General features: G+C 41.1%; 1 protein-coding gene across 3 annotated transcripts in view; it reads right to left on the reverse strand.

The window, feature by feature from the left end:
- Positions 1-20,100, reverse strand: part of UGGT2 (UDP-glucose glycoprotein glucosyltransferase 2) — a 191,643-nt gene that overhangs the window by 24,755 nt on the left and 146,788 nt on the right. The window contains exons 35-39 of one of the 3 annotated variants that reach the window (XM_060287968.1): positions 18,947-19,107; positions 18,190-18,304; positions 10,782-10,898; positions 6,297-6,423; positions 2,526-3,406 (exon numbers count right to left, since the gene is read on the reverse strand). In XM_060287968.1, the coding sequence (XP_060143951.1) occupies positions 3,384-3,406; positions 6,297-6,423; positions 10,782-10,898; positions 18,190-18,304; positions 18,947-19,107 (543 nt within the window). In that variant the 3' untranslated portion in view covers positions 2,526-3,383. Of the gene's footprint in view, positions 1-2,525; positions 3,407-6,296; positions 6,424-10,781; positions 10,899-11,458; positions 11,652-17,334; positions 17,668-18,189; positions 18,305-18,946; positions 19,108-20,100 lie in introns of those variants that run through there. The other 2 variants (XM_060287969.1, XM_060287970.1) reach the window with 2 other exon arrangements.

Genomic DNA, 20,100 nt, shown 5'->3' on the forward strand with positions numbered 1-20,100 from the left:
GATAAGCTGGGCTAATAAACAGCAAAATGGGGAACAGCTGTCCCATTACCTAACACTTCGACTCATTTTCTGAGTGGTTACAGGGTGGGCTGGCACCCCTGACCACGTGCTGCCATCAGAGAGTTGCCTGTTTGCACGCTTACCACCAAAGTCCTGAACCTTTTTGCCTCACCTCCCTCACTTTGCCACCAAAAGTAAGGTCTTAAAATCAATTGGTTCTTTGGAAGAAGGAGGACCCCCTTAAGTCTGCTGAACAGAAGTGGGCAAGACAGGGGCTGGGAAGTGACTGAGACGTCGTGGTACTGAGCCTGGATCCGTTAGCACTTTTCGTTTGATCTCTGAACCAGGGATCTGAGACATAACGTCAGAGCCCTTCGATGAACAGTCTAATGTGTTCCAGCGGGAAGTTAAATGCCACCAACTTCTTTGCTGCTGTATCTCAGAGAAGAAAATTCTCTTAGCTATGCTTTAGTTACTGAAGAATAGTCTGACTTGACATATACCTATTGCCTTGAACACTATTCATCTGGGTCTTCTTCTGGGTGGTAGCAGCTGTCTGTCTGGTTGCCTCCCAGGCGCTGGACCTGACCCATGGGAGCAGCCGTTTCTTTGGGCAGGCTCCCATTTGTGTCAAACTACCTTTTTACTATTAAAGAAAAGCCTGGGGCTTCCCTGGTGGCGCAGTGGTTGCGAGTCCGCCTGCCAATGCAGGAGACACGGGTTCGAGCCCTGGTCTGGGAAGATCCCACATGCCGCGGAGCAACTAAGCCCGTGCGCCACAGCTACTGAGCCTGCGCGTCTGGAGCCTGTGCTCCGCAACGGGAGAGGCCGCGACAGCGAGAGGCCCGCGCACCGCGATGAAGAGTGGCCCCCCGCTCGCCGCAACTAGAGAAAAGCCCTTGCACAGAAACGAAGACCCAACACAGCCAAAAATAAATAAATTAATTAATTTAAAAAAAATTACCTCCCTTAAAAAAAAAAAAAAAGAAAAGCCTGATTTTGTCTGTAAGCCCAGGCTGACGGCCTGTGGTGCTTCCTGGAAGTATTCTATGCTCTCCCTCTAGGAGCTTCATTGTTCCCTGAACTTGATAACTGGAGCCGAAGGATGGGCACTTCCAACGTCTAACCACTGGTACCAAAGCATCTGGGAGGCATGAAGACTTTGGACTGTCTTCAGTCTTATATTCTGGGTTTACCTTATACCAAAACTTATACCCCAAACTTAAATGTCTTTTCATGGTTAAAACTCAAAACCTCCTAATTCTCAGATATGCTCTGTTCCGACTTTCCTCTGAGAAGGAGGAAGGAAAAGTGGACTGCAGCTTCTCAAAATGGGAAATACCGTTTGTCTCTGCTCTCTCCTAGGATTTGATTTTTGTTAAAATTTGCTATAGGGCCTGCACCTGAACACCAGAATTCAGGGTCGGGAATGTATGTGGGAGGCCTCGGGCTACCTTCCAGCGCCCTCAGGGCAGCGGAGCTGGTGGCCTTCTCTGCGAGGGCTGCCCTGCGCTCCAAGGTGGGCTGCGGTTCAGTTCCCCTAGTGCGTCCCCGAGGAGGGCAGAGCTCTGTATGGCGCTGCGCTCTACGTGCACTTGACGTAAAAGTTAGCCATTTTATAAAAGAATCTCCCTGTAAAGAAATATTTGTAAGTCTGGATTTTTAGATATAAGGTATCATTCATCTGGAAATGAGACAAGTAAAATTTAGCCATTCAAATCACAAGCTACAAACTACATTATTCTGCAATTTTAGCTTATATTCTATGAAGTACAGAATCTAGCATATTGGAGATGGTAGTTAGTAATAAGTGTGGAAATCGGGTGCCATTACCTAGTGAAGTACCAGCTCAGAGTCAGCTGGGGCTTCTGCCTAAAGCACCACAGCAGACCTGGGCTGGAGCATCTGGTCTAAGCTAGAAGCTTACAGAGACTCTTACCTCTCACCAAGCCCCGACTCCAAAGAGGAGTGAACCGGAGACCCCATGGAACTGGGGTCTTCACCCCAGGCTAAGTTACCACTCAAGCCTCTGACAGCATCCCTTAGGACCCTTGGAACCCACAGGAACAATCTGCTTCCATTCCAGGCCACACCTGGAACACTCCATTTTATCACAGACAAACCCAAACAAGTAACAAAGGGAAGGTTACAGGGAGAGGGAGAGGCCTTGTGATCTCTCATTAGGAAGAATGAAGCTGCTGGGGGCAAAGCAGTTATTTTCAAATACTCTGTGGGCTGTGCCATCCAATAGAGGAGGATTAGGCTCGTTCAGAAGAGCTCAAAGGAGCGAGAGTAGAGACCACCGGTAGACAGCTTCGGGCTCACTGTGGAACTCTGTACGGAGCTGTCCAAAGATGGACCAGCCAGTCTCCAGAGGCAGACAGTTCCATGTGGCCCTGGAAGGTTCCAAGATGGCTTGAGAGTCCACCTGGCAGGGCCTTGTAAGGGGGGGCTGTTCCTCAAACCTCACTTATCACCGGAGTCATCTGGAGAGCTTCTAGACAATCATGATTTCCCACGCTCACCTCAGTCCTATTCAATCAGCTTCTTCAGGGGACAGGGTCCAAATGACATTGAGGTCTTCTCCAGTCCCAAGATCCTATGATTCTAGAATAGTTGGATAGTTTTTGAACATTTACTATTCCTATTCATCTATTATTAGTATAAAACAGGAAAACAAACTGTTTACACTCTTAACTAAGTTTCTATAAAACTAGCCAGTTCTTTTTTAAAAAGAATACATATATACCCCATAAGCCCATGAATATCGTTTTATGAAACAAAAATTAGAAACATTAAAAAAATACAAATACTGCATAGGATTAAAACATCATATAGTTTAGGATAAACAAAATAATTACAGTGTGACACTACTTCCATTTTAAAACAACAGTTAAGGTGTAAAGGGGCTTACTTTAAAAAAAAATTATTCGGAGATAACCATGAGTCCTTCTTTCTCAGAAGAAAAAACACAAAATAGATTTCTCTAATTTAAAAGCATCTTTTGAATGAAGAAATATGGATGCACATAGAGCTGGAATATCCAAACACGTAGATGGTTTGCTAATTCCCCATGAGGACCAGCTAGTCAGATACGTTCTTCTACGTGGTTATCCGGCAAAATTATCACTTTAACTGGTGAAAACACTGTTTTAAGCAATCAGGAAAGAGGAACAATCTAGTTTTAAATACTCAATGGCCATTGCTTATAAAACTTAAACTTATTCAATACATTAAACACATGTATTTTTAAATAATTTAAATTGAAGAATATGTCACTGATCCTTAATGAAACTTTCAGAAGTCTTAGCAGTAGTTCCACATTTCCCCAGCAGGTGGCAGATTTCTCGTCATACTTTCTCATCTTCTTACACAGGCCCGTGCTAGAGTTCATCATGTGTCAAAACTGTAGGGGAGGAAAGTTTATTTAGCTCCTGAAATCTCAAACATCACATTAGCTTAAACCTGACTGAGGTATGAATTAATATAATAAAAAGCATAGGTGCTCCCTGAGGATCCTCTTGTTTGTTAGTTTAGTACCTACTTGCTTCATTATGTGCCATAAGAATAGCTCTTTCTATGTTATGGTATCTGTTACATTGTATCATAACTCCTTGCCTCTTTACCCACCTAGAAGCCAGGTCCCATGAGTCTATGAGAACAAGGACCACACCTTATTTATCTTTGTTATCTTCGGGGCCTAGCACCCTGCCTGGCAATAGAGGCCTTGAACAGTACTAACAGATTACTCACCACGTACAAAGTATCCTGTTATTAATGTAACGGAACAACAAAAAGCAGAAGACATATATGGTCCTCATCTAAGATGGGAGGACAGAGCATTCAAACACAGACACAAATACTGTACAAATGTGAGAATCGGTACTAGCGAAGACCCTTAGAGATCAAAGTGGTTTCCTCACCTTCTGCATCACTGAGCTGTCACATACTGATTTAAAAACACTGAAAATTCAAAATGATATTTTCAGGCAGAAATTAATTAATATACATTTAAAATGGATCCTGTTCCATAATTCAAGATGGCAGACTATATCTCTCCAGTAAACTCCACTGGAAAGATAAGAAATATAAAAGGGAATAGCAATAAAGACAATGGGAGAAGTGGTTATGAGACAACACTGGAGCAGAGTTATCAACGAATTTCTGAACGCGGAAAACAGAATACACAGCTGAGATGATGAGTTGATTTTCTTGACAGAGAAGCCTGGGAAAGCCTCCTAACAGAAAACACTGGTGGGGAGTATATCACCCAGTGAAGCAATTAACTGAAGGACTGTATGGAAAATCTGTGCACCTCAGCTCTCCACTCTCATTCCTTCTTCTGCATTGCAGAAAGAAACAGCCTGGTGTTTATTCCAAGATAAAAAGTGGAAGGCTAAAAATAGAACAGTTTGGGCTTCCTTGGTGGCGCAGTGGTTGAGAGTCCGCCTGCCGATGCAGGGGACACGGGTTCGCGCCCTGGTCCGGGAAGATCCCACATGCCGCGGTGCGGCTGGGCCCGTGAGCCATGGCCACTGAGCCTGCGCGTCCGGAGCCTGTGCTCCGCAACGGGAGAGGCCACAACAGTGAGAGGCCCGCGTACCAGTTAAAAAAAAAAAAAAAAAAGCAATAAACCCAAAAATCTCTTCTGTAAAACCTCTCTTATTTATACATATAACCATACAAAAACATATATACACAGACATGCAATTTTTCTTTAATTAAGATGTGGGTCAATAACATTATAAATATTCTATAACCTATTTTTTAACTTAAAAATTTTCTGTCAGCACAAATCTGTCTCAATTCTCTTGAAAGGCTACATTATATTTCATTGTATGTATCAGTGTTTATGCAATCGATCCTCTATTGATGGACAGATTCTATTTCATTATTGAAAACAATGCTGTAACAAACATGTATATATATGCATAATTTCTCTCGTTTAAATGTAAGTTTCTTGTGAATTGCTGGGTCAAAGGGCATATATTTTAATTTTTTATACATATTATAAAATTTCCTTAATTTATACAGCTACTGTAGGTATGAGAGTGCTTACTTGTCAATACCCTTGCTAATGCTGGGTATTATTAATCCTTTAACTCTTTCCAATTTGAGAAGAGAAACATTTCATCTCAGTGTTTTATACCTTTAAAATTGCTTGTGAGGTAATTATGCGAATTTTCCTTTCTTCCTTCCTTTTTTGCCTTCTTTCCTTCTCTCCCTTTGAAAACAGTTACACCACTTAGAGAATCATCTTTCTTCTTCTGAATTGAAATGGCACCTTTATACTACAGTATTAAAAATGCTTGGGTGTGTTTTAAATACTGAACTTCTCAGACAACACACACTGATTTTGTGAAGGAAAACAGAGTCAAGATGAAACAGAATTTCATGCTTATATGAGAAATTTTATATATAATCATTTCAGCCTCCCTAAAAAGTAAAGCTGAGGAAAATAAGAATTATATTCTGAACTACTAGAAAGAATTACTGTGAGGATTAACTAGTCTAACCTGTGAAAGTCTCTAACCTACTGACTGGAACACAATAGAAGCTCAGTACTACTTTTAAAAAAGAGCAAAGGACAATAGAGACAGGCACTGACCAGGAAAGGGGATTATGAAGCAATCAAGAAGTTAATATCGCTTTAAGAGAATATCCCACATATTTATTGGTGTTGAGGATTTATGTAGGGTGGTGATGAAATGCTAAGGTAACCTCAGTTTTTTATTTTACTTTTTTTTTTTTTTCAGTTTTTTAAGTCTAAGAAATGGAAACAAATTAATCCAAATCACCCTCTAGTCATGACCAAGGCTACCTCAGCAAGTAGCCTTTTGACCAAGGCAAAAAGTTTGATCCAGGAACAAACTTTTCATGGGGAAACCTATACCATGTACCAGATTAATTTAGGAGAGAGGAGGTAATATTGTAGTTAGCTATGTAAGGCTTTTATTAAACTTCAGGGCTTGGATTTTCATATTTAGGAAATTCAGTGTGTCTTAAAGACAAGTGTTTCTTTACTTTTTTCACCTCTACATTATGTCAGGAGGTTAATACTATATTGACTATGTGATGATCTGAAGCTATATCCATGGGGGAATAGATTCTCTATCCATGTTTTAAATTTGCGAGCTTAATTCCACATAAAAATGAAATTTGTAATCAAGTCACGGACTTTGGTAAAGAAATTCTGACCTAATCATTTGATAACTTCACCAAGGACTGAGTCTGTAATCTATTCTAATTTCACTTAATGCAACATATGGTTCGTACACCACTGCAGAATAACTTACTTGCATTTTTCTTCTTGTTTTCAAGGTGATCTAATAGTTGTCGTATCTCAGTATCATACTCCACCCATTCTGGGACAATCCTGGCAGCAGCTTTTAGTTTAGGTTCTTTTGTTTTGGGGTTATTGCACTGAAAGTTTAAATAAAGCTTTGTTAATAAAAAAAAACGTGTTCGAGGAAACATAAAGGAAATACTTGAGGACACTGCTATGTCACTAGAGCAAACAAAATGCATTTTATAAAAAGCAGGGCCCTAGGTACTAAGTACTTGAAATACCGGAATTAGTTTAATAGAGAAAGGATCAAGTGAAATGACAAATCATAGTTTATATAAGCAGTAAGTATTTAATGCAAACACCTCAATCAGAACTTTAAACAAAAATTGTTTAAAGACTTTTTGATGGCTCGTAAGAAGTCTGTCAAACAATTCTGTAAAATGTTTGCACAAAACACCCAATTATATGACCATCCTGTAAAAGAACACAGAAGACTATATTAATAAATATTTGATTGCCTTTTCTTCAGACTAAAACCTGGGTTTATATACTTTATGTTTTCCATACACAAAACTATTTATCAGCCTTTAGAAACGTCTTGAGTTTCTTTGGCAAAAGCATTCATCCTCTTTCACATGCCTCTGTTCTCATTAGCAGTTATGATATTAAAAATCAGTTAACTGGAACTCATTTGTCAAAATACTGACAGTTGTGAAATTCAGAGTAGCTCAGAAATCTCCACACCTTAAAAGTATTTAACTAGCCTGCTTAACAGGCACAGTGGAGAAGCAATGGACTTGGATCCTCAGTCCTCATGGTTCCAGTTTTTACTGGTAGTAAGACTTGGACGGTCCACACTTACTGGTAGTAAGACCTAGTCACCAAACTGTGTGTGTGTGGCGGTGGGGGTGTGGGCAGTGGCAGAATCTTAGTGTTTTTCATCTGCAAAGGACGAAATTAAAACAAGATCATCTACAAAGTTCCTCTAATATTTGATCAATTTTAATTAGCAGTTGGTCCTGTTATAGAGTTTCTTGGGAAATTAAATCAAGGTTAAAAGGCAAAAAGTAGAGAAGGAGTTTAAGAAGGTTCTGACTCTGGATGTATTTGAAGGTACCGCTGACAAGGCTTGCTCATGGGCTGGATGTGAATTGTGAGAAAAGAGAGGCATCAAATATGACCCTAGTGTCTTTGGCTTGAGCAACATAAAGAATGGAGATGCCACTGACTGAGACAGGAAAGACTACGGGAGGAGCATAAACTTCACAGTTACACAAGCATCCTGTCTGCTCTTCACGAAGAATTAACAAAGAATGTGTCCTGAAGCTCACTTCTACGTGGCGTTTTCTTATAGTTGCCCCAACTTGCTTTCCCCTTCATCCTTCGTGCCTTATGGGAGAGCTAAGTTACGAACCGTGAGCCTGTTGTCTTATTTATTTATTTATGGCTGCATTGGGTTTTTGTTGTGGTGCGTGGGCTTCTCATTACGGTGGTTTCTCTTGTTGCAGAGCACGGGCTCTAGGCATGTGGGCTTTAGTAGTTGTGGCTTGCGGGCTCAGCAGTTGTGGCTTGTGGGCTCTAGAGTGCAGGCTCAGTAGTTGTGTCTTGCGGGCTCAGTAGTTGTGGCGCACAGGCTTAGTTGCTCCGCGGCAATGTGGGATCTTCCCAGACCAGGGCTCGAACCCGTGTCCCCTGCATTGGCAGGCGGATTCTTAACCACCAGGGAGGCCCGGGCCTGCTGTCTTAATCCCTTCCTCATCCAACATTTTCAGTTCATTGCATTGTGGAATATTTTCTAAAGTAACTTGAAAACAGTATTTTATTTGTGGAAATTAATTTCACAGGCAATGTGTTATATAAAGAAGACAATGGAACTATTTTCTAACTATGTCAGAAACTATTAAAACAAAAATACTATGTTTGTCCTTAGTGTATGCTACAATTCCCCCCACCCCCGCTACAATCTGTATCAGCGGTGCCTAAGTGGGGTGACCACGCCCCACAGGGGAGCTTTGGCCAGGCCTGGAGGTATTTCTGATTGTCGTAATGGCGGGGGGGGGGGAGGGCTATGGCCACCTAGTGGGTAGAGGCCAGGGATGCTGCTAAACACCTGTACAGCGCACAGGTCCGCCTCCACAACAGGGAATTACTTGGTCCCAGATGTAAATAATGGCCCAGCTGAGAAACCTTGATCGAAAGGGAGTTGAGACAGTATCATGACCTTCACAAACACTCTCGTCCTCACCTTCAATACCAGGAATCATGCTTTTTCCTCTCCATTAGGCCATTTCCTTGGGATTTTTCTTGTTAACTTTTTCCCCAAGAAGATGACCGAAAATAGCATGTTCTTCCATTTTTATTTTAAATGTTTCTGTGGGAGAGACGATGTTGTCCACCAAAATTTATGTCACCGATCCTTCTTCTTCTATGTGGACCTATTGCTAGGAAGTGGCTGCCCATCGAGGAATGACGATCCTTAGCTCCTGTTACAACTGGATGTGGCCACACGACCAATTCCTACCACGGGGCCAAGGCCTTCAGGATCAGGGTGCATTCTCCACACTCCTTTCTCCTTTCCCTCCAGATCAACACTATCCAATAGAAATAGGATGGAAGCCACACACGCAGCTCTACATTTTCTAGCAGCCGCATATAAAAATGTAAAAGGAACGGGTGAAATAAGTTTTAATACTATATTTTGTTTAACCCAATATTTCTAAAATGTTATCAGTCAAAATGTAATCAATATAAAAATTAGTAATGAGATATTTTTACATTCTTGTTATTGTACTGAGTCTTCAAAATCTGATGTGTTTCACACCTTACGGCACGTCTCAATTTACACTGGCCACATTTTAAGTGCTCTATGGCTGCATGTGGCATGTGGCTGCCATACTGGATGGATCAGCTCCAGATGGACACAGATGATGACAGGACCCTAGAGGATGAAGAAGCCACAAGATGGATGGAGACTGGTCCCTGAGTCATGATGTACAGGGAAGCTGCTCACTGATAGGACACCCACTTAGGTCTGAACCTGGGTGTATGTGAAACCATGGAAACATGGGCATTTGTTAGAGCAGCTCATGTTAATCTAAGTACTGAAGAGCCCAAGGAGACCTTATGTCACTAACATATGAGTCACCACCTTACACAACATAACCTTAACATCTTATGTTATGTTCAGTAATGTTCTTGACCTCTTTAGAAATTTCCGTCGCTTTCTTCTTACCAATGGCATCTTGTTTCTGCTACATTCTATCCCCTGTGATTGCAGTCTAACATTGCGGCATGCTACTCTCTTTCTATACCTTTCTATACATATCTGGAGAAACATCCCTATATTTTATTGCCCTGTCTTATTTTGTTCAAAACTATGAGTTCTAACATTTTGACAGTCTGTTCTTCAGTGAAGATCTTGTAAACAATTATTCTATACTTTTAGCACATAAAAACAATATGGTCAGAAAAAGAATAATATCTTATACTATTAAAGATAATATATAGTATTGGAATATAATGTCTAGACAGCTGGATAATTAAGTTAGTTTAAAATATTTCATGTCTAGATTTAAACTGTGTAGCATAAACTGCTTAAAATGAAAATCTAAGAAAAAAAACTTCTCAAAAATAATGAAGAAAAATAGACATGTATAGGATAATTTCAGTAGACAGAGTTATTTTGGTTGTCTTTATTTGGGAAAATTATTGGCAGGGCAACTAAACTGATGGCATGTTAAGATGGCAGCTAATCCATAAACATTTCAGCCAGCTCTTGGCCCTTCTTTCGAAAGGCCTTGTGCAGGAAAGAATGAGCACAGCAGGCCTGGGACCACCACTCTTAGGCCCGTGCTTGCAAGCCTGGCCCTTGGCTGGCACCTGGGAACTTGGGTTTCAGGAGTGTTCCCACCGTTCCCGGCTAAGAATGGCTCACTGTGCCTAAACTGTGCAAACATGTGGTTTACGGTGACCACCTGCCTTCCTTCTGGATGCTGGGAATCTTGGCACGTGCCAGGCAGAGGGGGGGGCTTGCCGTGACCAGGCCCCCAATAAGAATCCTGGGCATTGGGTTTCTGGTAAGCGGCCCTGATAGACCACCTTTCACATGGGTTGTTGTACTTCTTGTAGCTTAAGGAATTAGGGTTGTCCTGGGTCACTTCACAGGGAGAGGACTCTGGGAAGCTTGAACCTGGTTTGCTCAGGACTTCACCCCATGCGCCTTTTCCTGATTTTGCTTTGCATTCTCCCACTGTAATATCTTCACAGCCATGATTCTGAGTCCTGTGAGTCCTCTTATTGAATCATCAAACCTGAAGGTGGTCTTGGGGGCCCCCAGCACAGACCTCTACTTGCCAACCTAGGTAAATGTAACAGTCAATAACAGACTGAGCAGCAGGGTGCCCTATGTGTGCCATTCCGTTTGTAATACAGAAAATATTTCTACTGGAACATTTCCACATCTGCTTATACAGAGGAAGATGCAAACACTCACCAGGTCAATTGTTTTGGCTCTCTGTTTGGATTCATCATCACACCAGGTTTCACACCACAACCAGTCTTGGGGAAGAGACTTAATGGCAACTTGGTAAATCATATTGTTGGGAAGATCCTACAGAAAAAAAGAATGATTTAAACATAGAGGTAGAGAAATTAGGGTCAGAGTGAAAGAAGTTGAAGATGTCATTTAGATTATGAACAGATCCTACAAAAACATGCAAATCTCAGGTGTGTCTGTATTTTGAAGCTTTAAATACTTAATTTGACCCAACAGTCTTGTGTCGTGAATGACCCTGTGCACTGGAACAAAGACCGCACCTGCCCTGGGCTTCCCCCCCAGCATCCGAGGTGGAGAGAGAGGCCCAGAAACCCACCATCCCACATGCCCTCTCTACCTCTTATCTGCCTCGAAACACCAGGATTAATCACTTATACCGTGTCTGCTATTACTGTTGATGTAGTCAACACTGCACTCTCCAGATTCTGAGGCGACTTATCATTTCCCTATCAGCAAACTATGCTCCACAAATATTTTCACATTTCTGCATACTCAGCGCTTTCTAAGCAAAGATCGCTGGCACCTGGGTAAAAGGATGTGTAAATGGCAAATGAGCCTAGTAAGTTAAAGACAGAGACCTCTGCAGAGATTTAAAGACACTTTCCCAGAGATACCTGCTTATATATGCCAGGGATTGCAGAGCCCTTCCCAGAGAATATTTGTTTGCATTCCAGAGCAAAGGGCATGTTTCCTCTCTCTCCCAGAGGGCACCAGCAGTACTTGTGTTAGCTGTCCCATCTAAGTTCCAAGATGCATAATTTTAGGGTTCTTCTCTCAACACTCCTATTAATCATCATACTGGAAGTTCTAGCCAATGCAGCAAGACAGGAAAAAGAAAGAAATGGTATAAAGATTGGAAAGGAAGCAATAAAACTGTCTTTCTTTGAGGATGACAGGATTGTTTATGCAGAAAATCGTAAGAATCAGTAAAAAAAAAAAACAACTCCTGGGGCTTCCCTGGTGGCGCAGTGGTTGAGAGTCCGCCTGCCAGTGCAGGAGACGCAGGTTTGTGCCCCGGTCTGGGAAGATCCCACAGGCCGCGGAGCGGCTGGGCCCGTGAGCCATGGCCGCTGAGCCTGCACGTCTGGAGCCTGTGCTCCGCAACGGGAGAGGCCACAACAGTGAGAGGCCCGCATACCGCAAAAAAAAAAAAAACTCCTGGAACTAATAAGCAATGATAGCAAGGCTTCAGGATACAAGGTTAACATACAAAGGTCAATTGCTATATACCAGCAACGAACAACTGGAATTTGAAATTAAAAGCACACCATCACTTACATTAGTACCAAACACCGCCCCCCCAAAAACAAAAAAACAAAAACCCCCAAATAAACCTAGGTTAAAAAATCTAACAAAATATGTTGCTCTACATGAGGAAAACTATAAAATTCTGATGAAAGAAATCTAGGAACATCTATATAAATGGAGAGATATTTCATGTTCACAGATAGACTTAATAGTGTTAAGATGTCCATTCTTCCCAACTCAATTTATAGATTCAACACAATCCCAATAAAAGTCCCAGAAAGTTATTTTGTGGGTATCAACCAACTCATTCTCAAGTTTATATGAAAGGCAGAAGACCCAGAATAGCCAACACAGTGTTGAAGAAGAATAACAAAGTCAGAGGACCGATACTACTGAATTTGAAGTCTTCATATAAATTCTATAGTAATTAAGAGATTGGTAATGGCAAAAGAACAGACAAATACAGCAATGGTACAGAATTGAGAGCCCAGAAATATGAGACTTCTTTGTATTTTCTGCTCAATTTTTTCCTGTAAATCTGATACTGCTCTAAAAAAATAGTCTATTAATTAAAAAAAGATAAATAAAAGCTAGTTAACTGTTCCCTCTTCCAACACCCTTTTCCTGGGAATCCATTCCTTAAATCCTTAAACAACCTGGTCTGTCATCTTATCTCAGCCACTTTCTCCCATGGTCATATCCTAGCCAAGTCCTCTATAATTTCAATTTCATGCTCCCATTCTCTGACAACCTCTTGATTTTCAGCTTACTCCATCAAGTACTCAGATATCAATATCTTTTGACCCCCACTGGGACCTCCAATCAACTGATCCTACCACTATTTCACTGTCCTTTACCCCCTGATGTCTTCACTCCCCCCTTCCTTAATTTCCATGGTTAATCATTATATTTAATCCCTTGAATATATTCTCAGTTGTCTTACCATTCTCGCATTTAGTTGTACTCGCTTGGCAAAATTATAGTCCTGGTTAAATCCAAACTCTGCACCTGCCTCCATGCAACTAAACATGGCTGGCGAAACACACAGACACATACACTACACTATACTATTTTACGTTCCCATCAGCAGTGTAGGATGGTTCCAAATTCTCCATACCCTTGCCAAAGCTTTTACTGTCTTTTGTATTACAGCCATCCCAGTGAGTATGATGTGGTATCTCACTGTAGTTTTGACTTGAAGTTCCTAATGACCAGTGATGCTGAGCATCTTTTCACATATTTATTGGCCATTTGTATATCTTCTTTGGAAAAATATCTATTTAAATCCTTTGAGCAGGACTTCCTTGGTGGTGCAGTGGATAAGAATCCGCCTGCCAATGCAGGGGACATGGGTTCGACCCCTGGTCCAGGAAGATCCCACATGCTGTAGAGCAACTAGGCCCGTGTGCCACAACTACTGAGCCTGCGTGCCACAACTACTGAGCCCACATGCTGCAACTACTGAAGACTGCACACCTAGAGCCCGTGCTCTGCAACGAGAGAAGCCACCGCTCGCTTCAACTAAAGAAAGCCTGCATGCAGCAACGAAGACCCAGCACATCCAAAAACAAAAATAAAATCCTTTGAGCATTTAAAAATTGGTTCTCTTGGGCTTCCCTGGTGGCGCAGTGGTTGGGAGTCCGCCTGCCGATGCAGAGGACATGGGTTTGTGCCCCGGTCTGGGAAGATCCCACGTGCCGCGGAGCGGCTGGGCCCGTGAGCCATGACCGCTGAGCCTGCGTGTCCGGAGCCTGTGCTCCATGATGGGAGAGGCCACAACAGTGAAAGGTCCGCGTACCGCAAAAAAAAAAAAAAAAAATTGGTTCTCTTTTTGTTATTAAATTATAAGAGTTCTTTATGTGTTCTGGATACTAGTCTCTTATCAGATATATGATTTGCAAATATTTTCTCCCATTCTGTGGGTTGTCTTTTCACTTTCTTGTGCCCTTTAATGCACAAAGTATTTAATTTTGATACAGTCCTATTCTTTCTTCAGTTGCTGGTACTTTTTGTTTCATGTCTAAGAAACCATCGCCTAATCCAAAGTTACAAAGATGTACACCAGTATTTTCTAGGAGTTTTATACGTGACCCTGTTACATTTAGGCCTTTGATCCATTGTGAGTTAGTTTTTATATATGGTGTTAGGAAGGGGTCCAATCCATTCTTTACACGTGGATATGCTGTTGTTCCGGCACTTTTGCTGAAAAAGCTATTCTTTCTCCATTAAATTATCCCGGCATGCTTGTCAAAAATCCAGTGGCCATAGATGCATGGGTTTATTTCTGGACTCTCAGTTCTAGACCGTTGATCTATATATGTCTAACCTTATGCCAGTCCATCCACTGTTCATATTTAAAGGGTACAGTCTGATAAGTTTTACGTACAAATATTCCTGCGACACAACGATCACCATCAAGCTCACTCTCAAGTTTTCTTGTGCCTTCTTGCAATCCTTCCTGCCTGTCCTTTCTACATTCACCTAAGCCAGTTAGCTCCTGGGCAAACACGAACTGCTTTTTGTCCATGTAGATTGGTTGCATTTTCTAGAATTCTGTATAAATAGGATCCTACGATATGTATATTTTCGGCTTGGCTTCTTTAGATCAGCGTAATGGTTTTTAGATTCATCGATGTTGCTATATGTATGAATAATTCATTCCTTTTTACTGCTGAGTGAATACACCACAATCTTTCTGTCCGATCTCGTGTTGATAGCCATCTGGGTTTGTGGTCGGCAGTTTCTGGTACGGCTCCCGGTGATCCGTGCCTCCGGTATTCATTCTTTCGTGCACTTATTCCTCCTGGAGTGTGGCTGGACCTAGTGACTTCCTTCTGACAACAGAATATGGCAAAAGTAATGTGATGTCAGTTTTCTGGAAGAGCTTGTGTAGAATTGATACTATTTCTTTCTTTAATGTTGGGTGGAATTCACATAAGTTTGGTAGAATTTAGAAGCCACCTGGGCCTGGAGATTTAACCTAATTTCTTCAATTGCTATAGGGCTATTCAGGTTATCTGTTTCATTCCGAGTGCATTTTGGTAGTTTGTGTCTTTTAAGTAATTTGTCCATTTCCTCGAAGTTGTTGAATTTATTACCGTAAAGTTGTCTGTAATAGTTTCTCATTGTTCTTTCAATATCTGTAGATACTGTGCTGTCATGTCTCTCATTTCTATGTTAGTAATTTATGTCTTTTATTTTTTTTCTGATCAGTCTGGCTAGAGGTTTATGTTTTCTTAATTTTATCAAAGAACCAGCTTTGGTTCATAAGAAAATCTATGGAAACATACCATTTTTCCGTTTTTTTCATTTCATTGATTTCCACTCTATTCTTAATTATTCTCTCTTTTCTACTTACTTTGGTTTCAAATTTGCTCTTTTTTTCTAGTGTCTAGGTAGAAGCTGAGGTTGAGAGCCTTTTTCTTTTCTAATATGTACTTAGTGCTGTGAATTTTCTAAGAACTGTTTTAACTGCTGTACCTTATCATTCACTTTGTATACAGAAGAGAAGCAGCCTAAGGCTAAAATATATATAAATTCATATGAAATGGTGAATGGCTTGGTTGAGTGGTCAGGGGCCCAGAAAGAAGATTAAGGACAAGGGCATGGGTCCAAGGGGGCAAAGTAGAAGTGACCCTGCTTATCCCTCCCAGTGACCTTCCTGGGGAACTTGTGCTTATTATCCCCATAACTCTAGGAGGTTCTGGGTTGTATCGCTAGGTTAGGGGAATCTAGGTGAACTTCCTGCAGGCTAATTTCCACTTTAGAGTCAGTTTGTTTCCTGGATAACCCAACCTGTAATAGGCAGCTGAGCAGTAGCTGCTGATGTAAAGAACAGTGGAGGAGGAATACAGCTCAGGTTTTTGACTTTTAATTTGAGAAATGTTCTGGGCATGACTGGGTCTATTTCAGTAGATTTAACATATGAGTTAGGCATTCAGAGGAGAGAGAAGAGTGAGATAAAGGTTCGGGAATTCTTGGTAGAAAAGCTGGAAATTAAAGCCAGTGTATGTAAGAAGCCAATAGAGCGGGTACAGAATGAGAAGTGGGCCACGGGCAGAAACTTAGAGGACAGCAACATTTAAATAAGAGGTAGAAAAAGAGTAGTCCTCCAATAAACTGTGCTGGGAAAGTCACGGACATCAGAGAAGAACCAGGAAGATTTGATATTATGAAAGCCAAGGGAGTTTCAAGAAAGGAGAGGTCAAAAACACCCACATCAGAAAAAAGGCAAATAAGAAGAAGCAAGAAGTGTTCACTGGATCAGAAGATAGCACTTGGACTTTAGTGAGAAGTGTTTAGTGGACTGGCGGGAATGGTAGCCAAATGTGTCCGAAGAAGGACCACCATCCCCCAGATGTGGTGATGTAGCGCTGGGAGAGTCCCTCAGATGTTTGCTGGTCTGCTTGACAAAGGGTCCTTTCCTTAGTTACCCACACACAGATAACCAGTAGGTTTCCTTATGAATAATCCACTGGGGAAACGACTAAGAATTATGAAAATGTGACATTCACAATTTGACTCTGGAATGTTGCTGGGGTCTGCTGAGGACTCTGCGTCTGTCTCTTACTAACTGGCAATACTGCAAAGCCGCTACCTTGCATCTGCACACATACATATTTGGAGTTCTCTCAACTTTCAAGAATGATTTTTTTAAATCAGTCCTTCATCAGTGTGCTCCTGAATCAGTCATTAGTATTTTGACCTATACTATTCCATTTGCTCAATTTTTAAACAAACAGCCTCAAATTTCTATATTATCTAGACCCTCCGTCACCTCTCTTCCCTATGCCGGACTGTTTTTCCCCTCTGTACTATTCCTCAAACATGTAAGGCCCACGCCCACCTTGGGACCTTTGCATTCGATATCCTCTCTGCTTGGGATTCTCACAGATACCTGCGTGCTCAGCTCTTAAGCCTCCATCTGCACGTCACCTGCGTATAGACATATGGCCGCTCAGCTTACAACAACAAACTCTAACCCCTATTCACCATTCTGAACTCTATCACGTTTTCGTGTTTTATTTTTTCTCTAAAGCACTTATTACCTTTAAATATTGTTCATTAATTTATTTAGTTATTTTCCCACTAGAATAAAAGCACCATGAGCTAAGGAGCTCTGTTTTGTTTTCTGATGTCCCAGGGCTTAGGAGAGTATCTGACACATAGCAAGTATTCAACAGATACTTCCTGAATTAACAAACACGTAAGGTTCTAGTAAGAGCCTATATTCTTAATTTACTTATTTATTTTTGGCTGCGTTGGGTCTTCGTTGCTGCGTGCGGGCTTTCTCTAGTTGCAGAGAGCGGGGGCTACTCTTCGTTGTGGTACACGGGCTTCTCGTTGCGGTGGCTTCTCTTGTTGCGGAGCACAGGCTCTATGCACGCAGGCTTCACTAGTTGTGGCTCGCGGGCTCTAGAGCGCAGGCTCAGTAGTTGTGGTGCACGGGCTTAGTTGCTCCGTGGCATGTGGGATCCTTCTGGACCAGGGATCCGAACCTGTGTCTCTTGCATTGGCAGGCGGATTCTTAACCACTGTGCCACCAGGGAAGTCCAGAACCTATATTCTTTAGTCACTGGAAAGAGGAATAATAATAAAGAGGCTACAGGGTCTTTTTCTTCTGTTTAAATTGCTAAAATGAGGAAACGAGCAGGATACAATAATGAGGAAATAATGGGATTTGAGAAAAAAAGTATTTGTGAAGAAAAACAAAATGTAAGGCAGTAGTCAGGGAGGGCACAGGATGAAGGGAGTTTATCTTAAAAATCACAGAGAAAGAGAAATGGGAGAAAGGGAGGGGGGAGGGAGACAGACATGTTTAAGTGATGATGGAAGCAAGTAAGAAAAATTTAGGGTAACAAAGTGAGATAGGGCACATAGTGGAAAGAAGAGGTTTAAGCATGGAAAGGTGAGGATCAAATGCTATTCTGAAAATGTTAGGCTTGAAGTGAAAAAATAGGTAAGTCAAGATAGCTAATACAAAATTGCATAAAGGGAAGAAAGAGGCTAAAAATACAAGATTTTGACATCTATAAACAGGGAGATCGAACAGTCTATGTCTATGTATTGAAAATTATTCCATGAATATTTTACTTACCTGATCCAGGTTTGAAAGACTGTTTGGATCTTGACTGAGAGTTTGGTACTGGCCCCGGAGCCTGTCACCTGCTGCGATTCTCCTGAACTTCTTGAGATCCACCACGTATAAGGCACTGCAAGAAATGAAGACTCCTTGAGAGCCTATGTTGTTTACATATATTTACTTTCCTCCAGTGATTGTCTACAGTGTTGGTACTAACGTTAGATATCCCTGGGTCTAATAATAATGACTCCTTTCATAATTTGCTCCTGATGTCTAATACTGTTTCCAAGGAGTTTGAAGTTTGATATGACGCTGTTAGGATCCACATCCTCTTAAGGTCACCTTAAGTTTTTCCAAGATCTCCTGAAACTCGTGGGCCTACAAAACAGTAACAGCTTTGAAGACAGTCTTCATCTTGTTATGCGACAAACCAAGTTGAAATCTTCTACAGTGGTTAGGGACATACAGCTGAGCCACAGTACTTGGGTTTAAGTCCGGGCTCAGCTATGAACTAGCAGCATAAGCCTGGGCGACGTACACAAATGCTGTATGCCTCGGTTTCCTCATCTATAAAATAGAGGTGATAGCAGTATCTCAAAAGGTTGTCATAGAGATTTTATGAGTTAATATCTGTAAAGTCTTGTAAGAGTGATTGGCATGTAATAAGCACTAGATAATGGGCTGCCATTATTGTATATTTTCCAAGAAAACTGAGTATTGTAATTCAACAAGTTATTTATTCACTCAAAGGCAAGAGTATGACTTTTCGTACCTGATATGGTATTTCCTTCTTAAAAGATGTGATGCCCAGTATCCCGTCTTCCAGAAACGATATCCATCCATTTCCGTGCGGCTATCACAGAAGGGAGTATACCCATAAGGAGCTCCATCCAGATCAAAGTCTCGGAGTTCTTTTAGGTCATGTCTCACAACCTAAATAATTAGAATACTTTCTCTGATGAAGACTATAAAATAATAGAAGCCCCTGTAATATGAATCTCAAATCATCCTCACCTTGTTGTAGAAAGACAGAGAACTGAGTTTTCCGCACAGTTCTGTCATGTAGCATGAGTTTACCAAATTTCTATTTTTTCCTTTTGCCCTTACAGATTAAAAGAAGCCTAAAATTTACATACCTGGTCTGTATGACAGTGGTCTTACTCATTAATAAGAATAGCTTGTTACATCATTTTTAATCAAGGTATTTTTTAATATTCTTTTTTAAATTAAAGTACAGTTGATATACACCTGTAGTATATATTACAGATGTGCAATATAGTGACCCACAATTTTAAAGGTTATACTCCATTTATAGCTATTATAAAATATTGGCTGTATTCCTCGTGTTGTACAGTATATCCTTGTAGCTTATTTATTCCTCATAGTTTGTATCTCTTAATCTCCTACCCTTATATTGCCCCTCCCTCCTTCCCTCTTCCCAGTGGTAACCACTAGTTTGTTGTCTACGAGTCTGCCTCTTTTTTGTTTTATTCACTAGTTTGTTGTATTTTTTAGCTGCCACATATAAGTGATATCATACAGTATTTGTCTTTCTCTGTCTGACTTGTTTCACTTAGCATAATGCCCTCCAAGTCCATCCATGTTGCTCCAAATGGCAACATTTTATTCTTTTTCTTTTTCTTCTTTTATTTTTTAGGCTGAGTAGTATTCCATTATATACATACACACACACCTCACATCTTCTGTAGCCATTCATCTGTGGATGGACACTTGGGTTGCTTCCATATCTTGGTAACTGTAAATAATGCTGCTATGAACACTGGGGTGCGTGTATGTTTTTGAATTAGTGTTTTTGTTTCTTTCGGATATATACCCAGGACTGGAATTGCTGGGTCATATGCTAGTTCTATTTTTAGTTTTTTGAGGAGCCCCCCTACTGTTTACCACAGCAGCTGCACCAGTTTA

The sequence above is a fragment of the Globicephala melas genome, chromosome 18 (genome assembly GCF_963455315.2).
Source record: "Globicephala melas chromosome 18, mGloMel1.2, whole genome shotgun sequence".
Lineage (NCBI taxonomy): Eukaryota > Metazoa > Chordata > Mammalia > Artiodactyla > Delphinidae > Globicephala > Globicephala melas.